General features: G+C 39.7%; 1 protein-coding gene across 1 annotated transcript; it reads left to right on the plus strand.

Annotated features, from left to right (window-relative positions):
* hoxb2a (homeobox B2a) lies at nt 1–5751 on the plus strand. The gene is made up of 2 exons (XM_037792789.1): nt 1–2740; nt 4231–5751. Exons 1-2 carry the CDS (start codon nt 2074–2076, stop codon nt 5073–5075), a joined length of 1512 nt encoding a protein of 503 aa, XP_037648717.1. The 5' UTR covers nt 1–2073; the 3' UTR covers nt 5076–5751.
* The last annotated feature ends 12716 nt before the right edge of the window (nt 5752–18467 follow it).

Below are 18467 nucleotides of genomic sequence, written 5' to 3' on the forward strand. Positions count from 1 at the left end.
GTGACTGCAATATAAAATAAAACAAATAAATAAATAAAACAAAATAAAATAAGTCACAAATTGCCATCTTCAGTCGACCAATCCACGCTTCCCATGTGATGACTAGCATTACAAAAAAACTGTTTCTGTTCTCCAACAAAACTTTCAAAAAACTCGTCGGAATTTAACACAAAAAAAACAGCAATATTTTTCAAAAATCGTGAAAGTGAAAACGAGAAGAGTAAAATAAACCAAACGGCTGTGCAGTGCGTTGTGATGTGTGAGCTCAGTCAGCAGCTTGTGTCTGCTGGGTGTTTGCTGTGTGTTCATACAGCCTCGGCCTACTCACTGCCTGCTCAATGGCCCTCACTCCCACACACATTTCTGCCTCTTTTTCAGAGTCAAGGGGCGAAGCCAAATGGCATGGGAAAGAAAGAGCTAAAACAGCTTAAATCCATTTGTCCTTATAGTATCTGAATAGTTTAATTATTTTGTTTTCTCCTCAACAGATAAAATACTTTTTCTGCGTGACGTTTATATATATAGGCTATTGGAGCGCATTTGGCTGCGCGTAAAAGCAGAGTTAAAAAAATAATAATAAACCATGGCGAATAATGGATGTGAAGGGAGAGAGATAGAGAGAGTGAGGACTGGAGGTTCTCTTGTTATTTAGGCAGAGAGAGGCGCTGCTGTCAGCCTCTTTGCAGGGAGTGAAAGATTGATCACCGCACTTTTTACTCCACACTCGGGCCCTCCCCAAAATATCCCCTGCTAAACTCCCGAGTTCCTGATCTTTATGTCTTAAAAAAAAATCTACATGCGCGTCCTGTTGAGTGTGGCCACTCAGCACACTCTCACTTACTATTAGCGCTCATATTAATGCTGCTGTGTTATTATTTTGTTACTATTAGGGAGGAAACAGGAGGCCTGAGCTCTCCCCTCCTTTTTAAAGTTGCACGTAGCGACCTCGCTGTGAACTCTCTCTCTCTCTCTCTCTCTCTCTCTCTCTCTCTGCGTAAACACACCGAACATTTTTAACACACATACATCACTAGAGAGAGAGAGAGAGAGAAGGTGAGAGAGAACCATGGACACATTTTGGAGAATGTGTGCAGAGGCTATTTTAGTGAGATTATATTTAGACATTTAGGTTTCTACCTCTCTGGCAAACACAACAACTATTACAAAAAATATAATCCCAAACACACATACATCACTGGAGAGAGAGAACCATGAACACATTTGGAGAGTGTGTGCATGAGGCTATTTCAGTGAGATTATATTTAGACAAAATTTAGGTTTCTATCTCTCTCGATATTAAACACTATTAAAAAAACATAATCCCAAATACATGATATGAAAAACACAAAATGGTACACTTACAACAGGCTCCCTCTCTTTCTGCCTCTCTTTTCCAGTTAAAAATATAAATGTCTATTTCTCTCTGCTCTGTTAGAAGCCAAATCTGCTTCATCTCTGGGTAGGAATCTCCATCATCCTCTCCTCCCGAGCTGCTGCTGCCATCTAAAAACCCTCTCCAAGTTTGTCTAAGTTGGGGATTTTTCAGCCTCTGTCACACTTTATAAGATTAATGAGCTGAGTGCTGTAAACAGTATTCTGAAGGAGCCATATTGTAAACGGGTGCTGGCCAGCTCCGTTCAACATAACCGTCATTACATCACCCAGAGGACCGCAAAAATGTCCGAGGGATGCTCTATTGTTTGTGCGTAACACCGGGTTGAGATGCGCCCACACGGCGCACATGGCGAGTGGCAGCCTTGTCTCTCTTTTTTTTTTTTCTCCCCAGACTTTTTACCCCCCGTTAACACTAAACAATAGCAGCTATCCTGTCATATAGCCACAGCATTTGGTGGAAAAATAATAATGCTGCTTCCCACAGCCATCGCTGCCTGCCAGGCCCGGACACCGGATTGGCTGATTTGGGTCACATGACCAGGAATTGGCTGCAATTTCGCCCCATAGTTCTTCAGTTTAGCCTACCCAGGTCCCCATACGCTAGTAATATCACCAATATACACTATTTATTATATAGCCACCGCATTTACTACGCCATTGCGGGTCGGGAGACTACACATGCTTTGTGCGTTTTTTTCATTTTTTTTTTTAAAAGAAGCCATATTGTGTTGCGTGCGTGTGCGAGCGTGCGTGTGCCTATGTGTTTTTTTTTTTTTTTTTTGTATTATTTTTGGGGAAGGGATTGTTCCGGGGGTCTCGCAGCACGTTTTAAGGTTGAAGCCGGTTTTTTTGAGGGGAGCTATGAATTTTGAATTTGAGAGGGAGATCGGTTTTATCAACAGCCAGCCGTCTCTAGCAGAGTGCCTGACGTCCTTCCCCGCCGTCCTGGAGTCATTTCAAACTTCATCAATCAAGGAGTCGACAGTAATTCCGCCTCCCTTCGAGCACACCATCCCCAGCCTCAGCCCCTGCACAGCCAGCCAGCCGAGACCGGCTGCTAGGAGCCAGCAGAACCGGAGAACCTCCGTCACCAATGGCCTCCAGACGCACCACCGAGGCGCCCAGCAGCCCTGCCCGGCCGGCCAGACACCTGGACCGGCCACGGCCACCCCGGCCGGTCCGCTGGCCCACGAGTTCCCCTGGATGAAAGAGAAGAAGTCATCAAAGAAATGCTCAAAGCCTGGGAGCAGCTCCAACGGTGGCGGATCCATCATCCCTCCTGCCTCGTCCTCACCGTCGCCGACCGCCTCCGGGTACGCTTCGGCGGGCATCGAGTCACCCACAGGTCGGTATATGCTGGGATATGTGTGTGTGTTTGTTGTGGGAGTGTGAGGGCTGTGCAGCTTGTGCTTTAATTCTCTGTCTGCATCTCCATTTCACTTCAGAAATAACATCCATTACGCACAGCGTGGATTTTGGTTAGATGACATTGTCGTTTTCTTCCTCAGTGTGTGTGTGTATGTGTGTGTGTATTGTGCAGTGATGCTGTGTCAACAGGGTAGCCATATCTAGACCACTGCATTATGCTGCAGTGCTGTGCACTCTCTCCTCATGCATGTAAATATGCACTAACATCTCACACACATCATCATCTCTCTCATTTTTTTAGGATCGATGTGTAGAACTCATCTTTAGGCTGATTGCAAATCCTTCCACACCATCACAGTATCCTGTGCTAGTTCTGTACCATCTATAAGCCAACATTTCCCAAATGCATTCTGTGCATATAGAGTTATTTATCGTGCGTAAATACGCACAGAGGGGGATTAGTTTCTCTTTATCCATCCTGCAGATGATTGCTGCTGCAGACTGTGTCATTGTGTTCATTGGGTGCTGTGATTTCAGCAGCAGCAGCTTCGCCCTGCCATTATATATTCATAACACAACTGAGATGGTAGCCATATTGGATGGCGGTAGGAAATATAATGGCGAGGCAAAGCGAATGGACCAAATACGTCTGGGTGGGTGTTGGGGGGGAGGGGTATAAACTATACATCCACACAGGATATACACACTGCACACAATCTGATGTTCTTGGGTTTAGGTCATTTCTGTATTTTACACTGACCTCCATTTGTATTTTTTTTTTCACACTTCTCCAAACACACCCCCCTTTTCATTTTAATGGAATTTCTTGTTTTCTCCTGTTCCTTTCTCGCCCAATTTCCTACTTTTTTCCTGATCTCGTTCATGAAGCCAGTCGTGTTTTTAGTTATGTTTCTGACAGATACAGCCACATCGACATTCCCACATCTCCCTGCACATTTCCTCCCAATCCGGTGATTTATTTATCCCCCTCATTTCTCTGCAGCCTCTCACAGCACGCTCGCTGGCTTTTATAGAAGAGAGAAAACCCCTCTCTGACATTATGATCATCTGTCTTTATCTGCCTTTTCTTTTGCTTTATTATTATTATTTTTTTACCAGCAACAAATTGGTGCGCTCTTACAGTTATGGCTATATGGCTGCTACTGTAATTGGAAGGAAGTATTTTTTTATGATACTTTTTTTTGTGTGTGTTTTATTACTGTTTTATTACAGCCAGAAGAGCCGAGGGGATTTTTTGCTCGATGCTGAAGCAGCTTATTTCTTGGCTGGGAAATCTCAGCACGCAATAAAATTGTAGAGGTTTTTACAGGGGTTCTCATGAAATAGGCTAGATTACAATTTGAAGTTTAAACGAAATATAAAATTAAAATGAAAAAAAAAAAATATCTCACACAATAAATCCTCCACATAATTTCCCTCTCTCCCTCTTTATTTGTGTCCCTGCAGACCCGAGCCAGGCGGGTCTGGATTGTGGAGGAGCCGGGTCCCGCCGGCTTCGCACCGCCTACACCAACACGCAGCTGCTGGAGCTGGAGAAGGAGTTCCACTTCAACAAGTACCTCTGCCGGCCCAGGAGGGTGGAGATCGCCGCCCTCCTGGATCTGACCGAGCGGCAGGTGAAAGTCTGGTTCCAGAACCGACGGATGAAACACAAGCGCCAGACTACGCACGGTGGTGGCGGTGGCGGAGGACTAGGAGGCCACGAATCCAGCGACCCGGGCGGGTTTGAGCCGCTCGAAGGCGCCGATGCCTCGTCGCCGTACTCGAGCCAGCCGCTGGAAGCATCTGGCACCGGGGAGGCGACGTCGGACGGCGAGCCCGGGAGCTGTAATCCATCTTCGGCCTCCGCCTACGCTACTGACAGCGGGGACAATGCACAACCCACGCCGGAGAAGGGAGGCCGATTGAGCCGTGCCGAACGCCCACCGTTGCCAGCGGTATCTGGCTCCTCTGGCGCGGCTGCTGCGGCGCACCACTCTCCACCGGCTTTCACCGCGACGGACTCCGCTGAGAACCTGGCCCTGATGCAGCTCAGCGAGGCCGTGAACGCACCAGCAGCAGCAGCAGCATCCGATCCGTCGTTGGACTCCTCCATCACCTCGGCTCTTCCTCCTCCTGCCGCCTCCTCATCGTCTACCGCGCTCCCGGACCTGACCTTCTTCGCCGGAGACGCGTGTCTCTCACCCAGCCTGCAGAGCTCCCTGGATAGTCCGGTGGATTTCTCCGAGGAGGACTTTGACTTGTTCACAAGCACACTGTGCACCATAGACCTGCAGCACCTCAACTTCTGAGGCCAGTTTAAATAGAAAATAAATAAAAAAGGAGTGGACTGCGAGGCCTATACATGTGGATGAACAATCTGAGGAGGAGACGCACGGAGAGGACTCTTCTGTTGTTGTTTAAAAAGCGTAAAAAGCTTCTCGGCAACATTCCTGAAACATTTCTGAATGAAAATCATGTTCGTTTTTAAATATATTTTTTTCGTCTTCTTGCTGGTTTTATTTTGAGGCTATAATATACCTAGTTTACGACAGATCATTTTTATTATTTTATTTTTATTTTAAACATCGAAGGGAATTTTTTTCCACGATCGAAACGTTGTGGATTTTTTTTCTCCACATGTTCAGGTATTTATTGCCTTTCTTGTTTTTTTTTTGTTCTTTTTAAAATGATTAACTTCCATCAGTATGTGTGGATAGCGCATTCTGGTGCAGCTTCATAATAACTTCTCAGGAACTGTTCGCGGAGTCTCGAGGCGCAGATATAGCTGCTGGACTGAAGGATGAATTCATTCTCTCTCTCTGAACGAGACCAGACGAGAGGGAAGAAGCCCTGCTGACGACCCGAGTTTTAGACCCTAGTTTATTTATTGAGATTCTTTAATAGTGAAAATCCAAATTATTTATTGTACATATATTTTCATAGTGGAATAATAATAATAATAATAAAAAAACACACAAACATTTACGATGTGGCCCATGTTGTTTTGTTTTAGGCTATATGAATTCAAGGAGTGCTTATATAATAATTATGTGAAGACATAATGCATGCAGTAAAAATAGTTTTATAACACTAATAATACGGTGCAATTTTATAATACCATGAATATGATTCATATCATGCATATTATAGAACAATTATATAGATTTTTTATATATGATTATTTGGCTGCTGTTACTTGTATTAAAGGACACTATTATAATACATTTAGTATAAATTGCATTTCAACATAAACCTATAATTTTTTTCTTCAAATTATTAAGGTTTAGTCATTATAATGAAATATTTGTCTTTTTATTATATTTTAATCTTCTGATATATATATTAATTTTGGCTCATAATTTGGAGTGAATGCAAGTGTGTCTAGTTTTTCTTCTAATTATTAAGGTTTTGTCATTATAATGAAATATTTGTCATTTTATGATATTTTAATCTTCTGATATATATTTAAATTTTGGCTTATAATTTGGACTGAATGCATATTTCAAGTGTCTAGTTTTCCCACACTATAGCCTACAGCATATAGCCTGATATAGCCTGGTATGGCCCAGTATGGTTCAACTCATGTGTTTACACAGAGATAAGCATGAAGAAGGAGATACTTTCCAGAGCAGATAAAAAAAGAGGAGAACCAGTCTGAGGCCAGAGCAGGGTCATTGTTTTCCTCTGTTAGCCTGTTAGCTTAGCATGGCTAGCCCTCAGGGGAGCTAATGGTTAGCCTAGCACGGCCCTCCACCAGCAGCAGCAGCTTTCACCATGTGGGGAGAGCAGAGGAACTGTAATGTGTAGCCTTTTACTGGCAGTGAGTGGGACTATAATATAGAATATACACACTGTAGCACAACTACTACTACTACTGGATGTAGTTTATGGCCGTGGAAGCTATAACTGTAGCTTTGGCATTGCAAAGTCTCTCCCACTGTTCAGCTGGTAGAGTGAATATGGAGCAAACCCTGGCTAACTCCAGCCATTAGTGTGTGCGTGAGTGTGAGTGTGTGCGTGAGTGTGAGTGTGTGTGATGCTAACTAGCTGCTCCTCCTCCCACAGAGTCAAAATGGCGCTGAAGACAAAGCAGGATGTGAACAATGAGCAGTGGCAGCCATTACAGGATGACTGGCTCAGTGTGACAGGCATGGTGTGTGTGTGTGCGTGTGTGTGTGTGTGTGTGTGTGTGTGTGTAATTTGGAGAGTCAAAAAGAAAGAAGAAAGAAATGTGCCTTGTTTATTTAAGGCCATGTGATTCAAGACAGGTTTATGGCTGATTGTTTATTTATTGTAATAAAAATAAAAATAAAAATAAAAATAAAAATAAAAAAACATTAAAATGATAATAATAAAAATATATATATATTTTAGGATGTAAACATTTTTAGGCTATATCAAATTGTCACAAACTGATATTTGCTATCTGCGAACCTTCTGAACCAGAAACACTGGCTGTGTTGATTTTGGTAACACAACCAGTTAACAACACAGGAAGCTGCATGAATATTTCAGTTATTATATTGCAGTTTCATTGTCAATATAATTATTGGCCTATCACCTAATACATTTCTATTGTGAAACAAATCTGAGAAAACATTTTTCTGAGCATTTAAAACACAACAGTAACCCATACATAGTCTAACCGAGCTCTACTGCCCAACTGCCACGCCATCATCATGAAAGAAAAATATATATATATATCTATATATTCTAATATATAACAAAATGAAAACCATCTCCTTTTTTTTCTCTTTACCACACATTTGTGGTGCATTCAAAATGGCAGGAAATAAAACATTGTGTTCAAGCTAAATGTGGAATTTATAAGCTGAAAACACACAATCTTAAGAGTACTCCCATTGGTGCTCTCAGATTTTCTTTTCAACCACAAACACAGGGATTCCTCACTTCTTTAAATGTTAGACAACTTAGTATTCCTACGGGATCCTTACACTGTGGCAAAGCCTGTAATAGAATCATTCAGAGACTCACTGATATTCACTGTATCTCTGACTGATGATTAATGTTTCATCAGTGTAGTAACAGCAGCCTAACTGTCCAAAAAGGCAATATCACTCCCGTTGTGTGGTAATAATAAAACATACAAAACTGCACCGAGACAAACTCATCTGAGGTCCCTGTGAGCACAAGTTTTAAACTGTGTAGATGTAGTTCCCATGGGAACCAACAGGCACAATACAGGACAACAACCTGGTTTCCTCCCTACAAGAAACACCACTCAGCTGATGTGATTTCACATGCTGAAATAATGCTGTAAATATCAAGAATATGCAACAGAGACATATACGTAATAATAATAATAATAACAATAATAATCAATTGTAAAGTGTTTACATAAAATACAAATGTATCAATAAATTACAAATAGAGCAAATACAGTAAAATACATAATAAAAAAACATGTATTCAAAATATAATGAAACCAAAATCTTTCGCAATAAAAATAATATTTAAAGAAATTAAAAAAAAAAAAAAAAAGCAGAAAAGCAATTGTGTCTTAATCTTAATAAAGGATAACTCTATGAAGCCATGATCACCTTTAATCTAGTCCTTTGGATAACGAAAAGGCCAGAGTCCGAAAAGTATTCGGCGTCTATAGTCCTTGGTATGCTTTAAAAATCTTAAGCTGTAACTAAAACTGCATGTTTTCCCTCATCCTGGGTCAGTCTGGCAGTATACTTTGTACTAACTGCAGTCTATAGGCAGTTCTGGTTGGCTCAGGCAGCCACGCAGTGAGACAAGATGTGACAAATGCACTAATAACAGTTTGCATATTGTAAAATTTAGATTTTCATGTATTTTATATTATAAAGCAGGTTTAAATGATATATAAATACTCTTAAACTATCAAAACGCTCAATATACGGTCAAATAAACACAGCCCGTATTCAGTAATTGCACGTTTGAAACAAGCTGTTAGGATTTCTGTCCATTTGTGATGTCACAAATATAAAATATATAGACCATTACACGGTTTTAAACATAAACATTCTAAATGTGTCCCAGTTTATTTCCTGTTGCAGTATACAATATGTAAATAACATCAGCTGACAGGAAGTAAACATGGACCCAAACTGTTCCCTAGCAATGCAATTCCGTTGAAATGCACTAAAACGGAGCGTTTCAGACAGAGGGTGAATACAGATATATTCAGGCCGACAGTATAATGAAAATAAAGTTTTATTTTAACATTACAGCCTGTAAACATGTTCTAGTAGAAACACAAAACACAAGTTTGAACCTGAAAATGAGCACGATATGGGACCTTTAAAGGGACAGTATGTAGGATTTGGCGGCATCTAGTGGTGTGGTTGCAGATTGCAACCAACTGAATACCCCTCTTCTCACTCCTCCCTATCCAAGACTGCGGTAACGTGAGCTGCCGAGTGCAAAACCGTGGTAACGCCGTTCGCTCGCTCAGAGGCCATCCTTACCATATTAACATTATTATTATTCACAAGTGTGTCTGAGAACTTCAGATAAGGTAAAAACGAGAAACTCTCTCGGTAGAGCCGGAGTTTGGTTTGTTCGGGTTACTGTAGAAACATGGCGGAACAACATGGCGGACCCCGTGAAGAGGACCTGCTCCCTGTGTAGATATGAAGGACTCATTCTAAGCTAACGAAAACACAACCATTCTTAGCTTCAGGTGATTATACACTGACGGAAACATAGTTTTGAAAATGATATTCCATTTCTGCAAATAGATCTCTTGAAATGTTACACACTGTTCCTTTAATCTTTGATGGTTTAGTTAATAGGATCTTAAAACTATAGTCATATTTTCTGGGTCCGTTCGGGGTCATGTCACAGAATATTAAAAGAATCAAAAGAAAATGTATGCAGAGAAATTTGGTCAGTACTGTGACCGCATAGACCGCCAACACATAGACAGAAAATAGTAGTGGTCCCTGTACAGAAAGTTGGGGAACTCCACTGAACGAAGGCACCTTTGATGAACTTGAATCCCCATCAGGTATAGTGACTCTGATTATTCTACTCTTCTAATACTGACCTTGCCCCCACTGTTGAAACGACCAACACATAAAACTAAAACCTGCCACTTCAGTATCAGTTGGTCATTTCAAAGAAGATCCAGAGTATGGCTCTTCATACGTGAGCTTCCAAAAGACACAGCATGAAGACTGTTTCTTAGTCTTTAAGTTATGTAAGGGATATCGTACATTGAGCCGGGCATTGTTGTGAAAGAATCCCCGACAGGGCGATGCTGCGGAGGGGTCTCTCATCGCCCTGAAGGGGATTCTTTCACAACAATGACCGGCTCGCTGTACATTATCCCGTTTATTACACGGCTAGTAACTTAAGAAATCAATATTTTGACACAAAAACGGTCCGCCAGTGTCTGACATCAGAACTGCGCCAATAGCAACGGTCTGTTCTACATAGCAACGGTCTGTTATTTCTTTATAACAGACCGTTGCTATGGGAAGCTAAGATAGCCTCTACTGGCTCCAGCCACATATTTACTTTACAGACATCAGAGAGGCATCAATCTACCCATCTAACTCTCAATAATAAAGCAAATTTGTGTATTTCCCAAAAAGTTGATCTATTCCTTCAAAAAAAAGATGTACATGTCTGTTGGACTTTCACTGTTAAACTCAACAGAATCACATATACTGTATTTGTCACACCCCTTGGTGTCACTTTATTTTCAGTATCACAACCACTATAGTTAGTTTTAGGAAATAACTACATGGTTGGACTTAAAACTACAACGACTGTACGGTGAGAATGACACTGAACGTTGTGAACACGGGACACGAACGAACAGCTGATTGTAATGTGACACACGGAACACGAACAGCGGTCTCTTGGATGAAAGCTCTTTCGCTCTTTAAACTACATCACCACACTCCCGGTGCACATTCTTGGAGCATTTACTGTTGCCGTGCATGGGTTTACATTACGGGCTAGTCAATGGAACGCTTTCAGTCGGGTGTAAATGACTGTACAATTTGGCCACATTCTTAGGAAACAGATCACACACATCATCTAACTCTGCTTTCCCTTCAGCGATGCTAAAATGAAGTGTAAAATCAAGTGGAAGTCTTCCAAAGTTGCAGAGTTTTCAGTATAAAATTTGTTGTGTTACAGTCTTTTCAAAATAAAACTACTTAGTTAGGTTTAGGAATAGATCGACTTGGTTAGGTTTAGGCAACAAAACCACTGAGTTAGACTTAGGAAAAGATCACGGTTTGGGTTAAAATAACACCAGAAGTGGCGTAATTTTAAGTATGGAAGCAAGCCGACAAAAAGTACTTAGTTGGCTTTAAAATAACTCCAGAAGTGCTGTAACTTCACTCAACTCTGACTTGTGGTTTCACACGGGACACAAACACCAGTCTCCTGGGTGAAAGTCCTGTGTTTTTTGACCCACTCAACCACCTTCACCTCCTTCCTACTCAGACTCTTTATACTTCCTGGTTCACAATTATGTGGATTACATACAAATTGATTTTGTGATGACCATCACAGAGAAAATGTGAAATTAGTGTATATGTACACAAGTCAATAAAATAAAATGTTGTGACTATTTCAGAAAACTGCTGTGCGACGGGGCTGGATGCTAATATGAAGCATCAGCAACGGATCAAGTGGGCGTCTTCCAAAGTTACAGACATTTCAGTAAAACATTTGTTGTGTTTTCCCAATTTTTCTTTGCAGAACCACAGCTAATGTTTGGTAGCCCCATTGCTGCCAGGAAGAAATAACAGCAATAAACCTTTGAACATCTCCTAGGATGCAGATACCCACTTGATTTGGCAAATTCAGACTGCTGAAGCATTTTATCTGCTCAAATTAAGGTTAGAATGTATCTTTTCACCGATCGAAGACTGTTGATATCTCATATTTTACAGTGTAATCTGGTCAGGAAGGGATCACCACCAGTATGGAGCGGATGCAGTAACTATTTCATTATACATGGCAGTTGATTATTGTATTAAGAAAGAATTGAAGGAACTAAACTATCCTTTAAAACAATGAAAACTTGCAAATATAGATCCAAATAAACATATTAAGCTCATACAAAAAGTGTTTCAAACATGGCACAGCAGACTGAAGACTGGGACGTACGGCATATACACTGCAACACACTCTCCTGTAACCATCCATCTAAGTGTATCTTGTAGACAAAGAGATTACAGTAGAGTACATCTCTATGCTGGGAGACATATCTCACCTTCTGAGTGCCTGTATGTGTGTGTGTGTGTGTGAGGGAGAGATTGTGTGCGTGTGTTCCAGTAATCTCTCTCTCTCCTGGCTGTCACCGCCTGTCGGCCCGCTGCCACGCTGTAATACGTGGACTGCTCCTTTATCTCTTGCATCACCGTCACCATCACTGTTATGATTTCTGCCTCTTCTGTGTGTGTGTATGATATTGCATAACTCAGGCGTGATAGATCACCCACTTAGCAGCTCTGGTGAAATATGTGAGCGGTGGATTTTTATCATCCTGGGCGTCAAGAGGAAACTTTACCCTCAGACACACAGACGGTCCTGCTGCACTGCTACTGCACTAACTTAGTTTACACACAGACATGTGTTGCAACGTGCCAAGTCAAAGTGGTGGGATTAAGGAATAATTGTTACTTCATGGAATGTCTGTCTTGCCTCAGTCTAGCAGGTATAGCCTACTGCAGGTTCAAAATAGTTTCCAAAAGACAGCAAGCTATGGCACCACTTTATAATAAGAGACCCTTCATAAGGTTGATTAGGAATAAGCCATAATAAGAACAATTTATGCATTGCCCAATTGTGAAATACATAGCTCTAAAATCCAGTTACTAACACCTTCTTAACATTTACGACTACAAATTTGAAGAATTATTTGAAAGATAACCATTTTATTGACTCACTAACATTTATAATTCAATACTTGTTAGAGAGTAAGAAATCCGTTATACATTTATACCTGCATTATTACATATAATAGACCGATTTTTCACAATATGACAACCCAAAAGTTGTCTTTTTGTAATTGCATATCATTGATAATACTATGACTTTATGACACTATTCAACATACTTTACTTTTTTATGACATTTTGGCACACTATACATTCTAAAAATCTTTTTGAAATATTATACAATGACTTTTTTACATTCTATACTTTTCTGATTTTTTTTCGCAATACTATATTATAATTTATTTCGACATACTATAATATGACTTTTTTATGACTTTTTTGATATACTATACTTTTTAGATTTTTTTTCAACATACTATATTATGATTTATTTTGACATCCTATACCATGATTTTATAATGATTTATTTCGACATATTATGCCATGACATTTTTATGACTTGTTTTAACATACTATAATATCACTTTTTTACATAATATACTTTTATGATATTTTTTTTTCGACATACTATACTATGACTTTTATATGATTTATTTTGACATACTACAGTATACTGCGACTTTTTTCATGACTTTTTTCAACATACTATACTATGGCTTTTTTATGACTTTTTTTGAATATACTATACTTTTTTAGATATTCTTTTTCAACATACTATACTATGACTTATATATGACTTTTTGGATATACTTTACTTTTTATGACTTTTTATTATTATTTTTTTTCAACATACTTTACTATGATTTCTTTTGAAATACGTTACTATGACTTTATAATGATTTTTTTGACATACTATACTATGACTTTGTTATTACTTTTTTCAACATACTATACTATGACTTTGTTATTACTTTTTTCAACATACTATACTATGACTTTGTTATTACTTTTTTCAACATACTATACTATGACTTTTTTTGACTTATTTCACCATACTATACTTTTCTTTTTTTTCTTTTTTTTTCCAAACACACTATACTGTGACTATTGTATGACTTTTTTGGATAAACTTTACTTTTTGAATTTTTTTGTTGACATACTATACTATGACTTTTTTATGACTTTTTCAACATACCATACTATGACTTTATAGTGTTTTTTAGACTTTTTATGACTTTTTTTGGATATACTATACTTTTTTGATTTTTTTTTCAACATACTATTTTACTTATTTTGACATGACTATGACTATAATGATTTTTTTCTACATATTATACCATGACTTTTTTATGATTTTTTTTCCAACATACTTTACTATGATTTTTTTATGGCTTATTTTGACATACTATCATGTATCATTACCAATGTGATAAATTGACAAGCTACACAATTGTGGGATTTACATTCTGCTTTAATGGAAGTATTTCTTGTTTCACTTACAGAAGGCTTCAAAGATGAGAACTCTGTTACTATCATAAGGGAAAGTTTCCAGCAGGACTAGTCTGAAAGTGTTGGATCAAAAACAGATGTTGATAAAGGAGAGTTATCATCTTATGTTCAGCCAATCTGGTAACAGTATGTCCTTGGAGCAGCTAAAAGATATCTGACATCACATTACATTTTTCCAAGGCCCTGACCTTTGACCTCAGCCTGTAATGCTGAGCTAATGAGAGTCTGAAGCATACTGTACAGCATCACATAAAAGCATCCATAACAAGCATACAATAATCAGATTGTACATCTATTTCTCCTCGTTTTGCCCTGTCACACTCATCTGCAATTATTCAAAGATCACAGGAATACCTGAACTTTGACCTCTGAGTTCACTGTAAATATCCCCAAATAGCTACATTAGCTAAATCTATCTGCTTTATTATCTACAAGTGTAACTTGTTTCAGTTGTTTTGGGACCTTAACAATTTGTCGAGGTGCCTACACCCAACCCCTGCCCCTTTAATCTGAGCCAAAATGGCCGCCCAGTGTGAGAGGGATCAGGTTTAAAGAGAGGATATAGAAGATCACGGCAGGGTCATGGCTGAAATAACAGTCAACCAGGGTTCACACTTGTACATGCTGTGTGTGTGTCTATCACATACACATATGCACAGAGAGGCCATATCATTTCCATACCTCTCTGTTTATTCTATGTGTGTGAATGGTGTGTTTATTAGCATCCACTAAGCTAAGTTGCCATCCGTTCTTTAGGGGAGTCAGTGGCAGATGATCAATGCTTCAGCCTCTGAGGGCCCCATCAATTCACAGCTTAGGTGTGTGAGAGATGGTTGTACGCACACATATAAACACACACACCCAACTGTATATTGAGTTGTCAGGTAGGAGCCTTGGAGGATACACACTAAACACTAATCACTCTGTATTTGTATGTGTGTTGGTGCATCTCCCCCTGCAGTCTCTCTCCCTCTCTCTAATGGGTCAATAAAGAGCCATTCCACAGGATTTACTGGTATTTACCAAGGGACCAACACAGACAATTGTCAGTCAATCCAACTGCACCAATTAACAGCCAGTAAATGGACTGCTGAGTGGTCAACTCATGGATGTATGTAGAGGACAGGATACAGCGTTGGAGGCGGGGCCTCATTCATTCTTATAAAAGTTGCTCAGGGGTGCATGAAGCAAAAAAACCTGACTTTTAAAAGAATAAATTACCCAGATCTTCCGGCGATCTTCCGCATCCAGTGGGCCCATAGAGCAGGCGCAGTAGCGTTTCCTTTAACCCCGCCTCCGGCTCATTCACATGAACGGAGGAAGTTACAGGTGTCTCTTTCCCAATGTACTGTAAGTCTATGGGAAAAAAAGTATTTATGGGTCCAATGGCATCACGTGACAGACCCAGAATTTGTACTTCCACTGTTTGGCCACTACGTAAAATTGGCTTTAAAAGCCCGGTGCTCTTCCTGTTGGCTTGGGTTAGCTCAGATCGCTAACCAGCAGCCATGTTATTGAAGCTTACTGCTGACAACACTAAAACCGTCCAATCAGTGAGTTACATCAGCCATGTGACTTCATGTTTATGCCCCTCAAGAGTTCAGAGGTCAGTGATTGTCCAGTGTTTGTGCCACATAGTGCGCCAGTTATTGGAATGATCAAACCGCACCATGTCAAGCGCTGTAACTAATAATTAGTTTCATTATTCTTGAATTAAAAAAAAGAAAATTCCATCATAAATTCCAAGAGCCCATGTTGACATATTTAAATTGCTTGTCCGAAACCCCAAAATATTTGAAGGCTAAGGCTATTTAAATTTGAGAAGCTAGAACAAAGTAACATTGAGAATTTTTGCTGTCAGTTAATTAATTGATTAATTGGCTGACAGTTTCAACTGTAACCAGTTAGAGCCACATTGGGAAAATTCAAAGATAAATAGCAGTTAATTGCTGATACGGTCCGAAGACTTGTGAGACAGTAATGCTTTCACAGTAGTCAGTGATTTTTATTTAAGCAAGAGCCATCTTGGCCTCAGACTTGAAGCTAGCGCGCCCTTAGCTGCAGTTCTTCATACTCACCACTGGATGTCAGCTCCAAGAAAACTCTACATGTGTTGAAATGAATGGGAAAAACTACAGTCATTACATTTTCCCAAATCTCATTTTTTAAAAGTTTTTGATATTTGTTTTAGAAATTATTCTTCCATTATAAAGCCTTTTGAAAGGGAACCTTAAGATGAATTTCAGGAATGTTTTTCTTTGATAAAAGAAGCTGGAAATCATTGCTTCTAGGAATTTGCTGTATAACATCAATATGTCATCCTCAACAAGTAAAGTATTTCCATGTGTACTGGTAAATTATTGAATGAGGTATCTGTTTCCTGAGTGATTTATTTCTTAATCTATTCCGTTTATTCTGAACAAGATGTTTACACAAGGTCACTCTGCTAGGATGGAATAAAACTAGTTGATGACATTGATGTGATGGGCAGCAGGTACATAAGGTTGGGGTTCTTATCGTCATGAAATCCCATGAAAAAAACAAAATCAACAATGTGTTAGTCCATCTCTCAATACTTTCTGACCTCCCCACCCTGCCTGTGGCTTTTAGACCTAAGCTTATTGGTTTCTACTGAAGATGTAAGTCTTTAAAAATGAGTCAAGAAGATATACTTTCATGTTTTTTTTTGTTTTTTACAAACTTTACTCAAACAGAAGGAAATAGTGCATTTCATGGGGACTATTTTCGGTGGCGGATTAATCCTCATTTGGTGCTCTCGTGAGTATTAGTGGCAGCAGGACAGTAGATGTGGGATTGAGTCAAAATAAACTACAGTGTGTGTGTGTTAGGGATGCAAAATCAAACCGTTCAATGACAGTACAAACCGAACCGTTGGCTTGTTGAGCCGTTGCACCACTATTAAATACAGGCCTGCTAATTATTTGACGAGGTGCCAGAGACATAGAAGAGGCAAGTATAAATATATAACATAAATATAAAATATTATTCATTATTATAATATAGAAATATAATTCATTACTATCAATCAATCACACATCACACACATTAGAAATGGTTATGTTTTTCCTCTCCCTAATGTGCAAAACAAACCCGAACCGAAACCCAAAAAACACAATACAAAATGAACCATGGTCTGGTTGAACCATTGCACCACTATAGTGTGTGTTCATGGTAATGAAGGAACATATCGCCCAGTGCAGCAGTGTGGCTCATTGATGTGTTTTAATAGTTGTTAGACAGCACTGGAGCTCTTTGGCACAGAGGAAGAAGATATATCAGTTCAGTAGTTAAAGCTAGGGTCGGTAATCTTAAGAAACTAGCAAGAATACGCAACCGAAAAACTCACAGAAACACTGAACACCAAACTCCTGTTCACGCAATATTTCTCATTTAATAACATGAAATTCATTCAGTTCCATGTATAAACATAAAGGGCTATAATTAGCTAGAGACAGTTGTTGTCCTACGTGGCCCTTCTCCTCTGCCGTAGCCTGGGTGTAAATGTGTTGTGTAGATAAGAGCGGCCCGAGCTGACAGCGTCTTATCTGACGGCTGATAGCAGCGAGCCAGCAGGAAAATCCCCTCGAGCTCTGATTCCTCTCCACTGCTCTCGACCGTTCCCTCATGTCATCGTTGTGTGTACACAGGAATATTACATAGCTGCTGTGACCTCCGACTTTTGCCCTCTGCTTGAACATTTTGTTTATTTAACAAATGATAATTATTCCTCCAACAGTTGCATGATGATGCCAATGCTGGAGTGTCGTGATCTGCGATACTTCTACTGTAATGGCCACTAGATGCTGCCTTCAAGGAAACTTTAACTGCATTTAAACCAATAGAAATCTCTTTAGAAGTACAAATGGTCTGTCCCAATATTCACACTTTCAAGGGAGCCAAATGCCCTATACTTGTGTGACATATTTTTTGTAACTGCTACAGTCTCCAAATGCCTGTTGAGACAGCACGGGTATGCAGATTCATCAGAGCTCACTAGGACATGCTTGGCCACAGTAATGAATACAAAGACATGGCTTAATTAAGATTCAACACAGTCTCACGGCAGTTTGTGAAATGTACTACATTTCATGTACAGTACGTAGACAATGCAAATTTTGCTTTTTTTTCGGGACGTTTTGAGCTTTTTCCTACGAATGTCGAGCAACACGTGACGCACGTTTCAATTTCAGCTCCAGTGTTTTCAAAATAAAACTACTCAGTTAGGTTTAGGAATAGATCGACTTGATTAGGCTTAGGCAACAAAACTGCTTAGTTAGGTTTAGGTTTAGGAAAAGATGGTGGTTTGGTTAAAATAACTCCGAAAGTGCTGTAACTTAAGTAGGGAAGTTAAATGACAAATAAATCTACTTTGAC

Source organism: Sebastes umbrosus, chromosome 14 (assembly GCF_015220745.1).
Source record: "Sebastes umbrosus isolate fSebUmb1 chromosome 14, fSebUmb1.pri, whole genome shotgun sequence".
Taxonomy (NCBI): domain Eukaryota; kingdom Metazoa; phylum Chordata; class Actinopteri; order Perciformes; family Sebastidae; genus Sebastes; species Sebastes umbrosus.

What these genes read in the sequence shown, in the direction of transcription:
- hoxb2a (XM_037792789.1), top strand. Translation starts at nt 2,074, where the DNA reads ATGCTTTGTGCGTTTTTTTCATTTTTTTTTTTAAAAGAAGCCATATTG. An exon ending in GGGCATCGAGTCACCCACAG is followed by an intron (nt 2,741 to 4,230) that starts GTCGGTATATGC and finishes GTGTCCCTGCAG; the next exon opens with ACCCGAGCCAGGCGGGTCTG.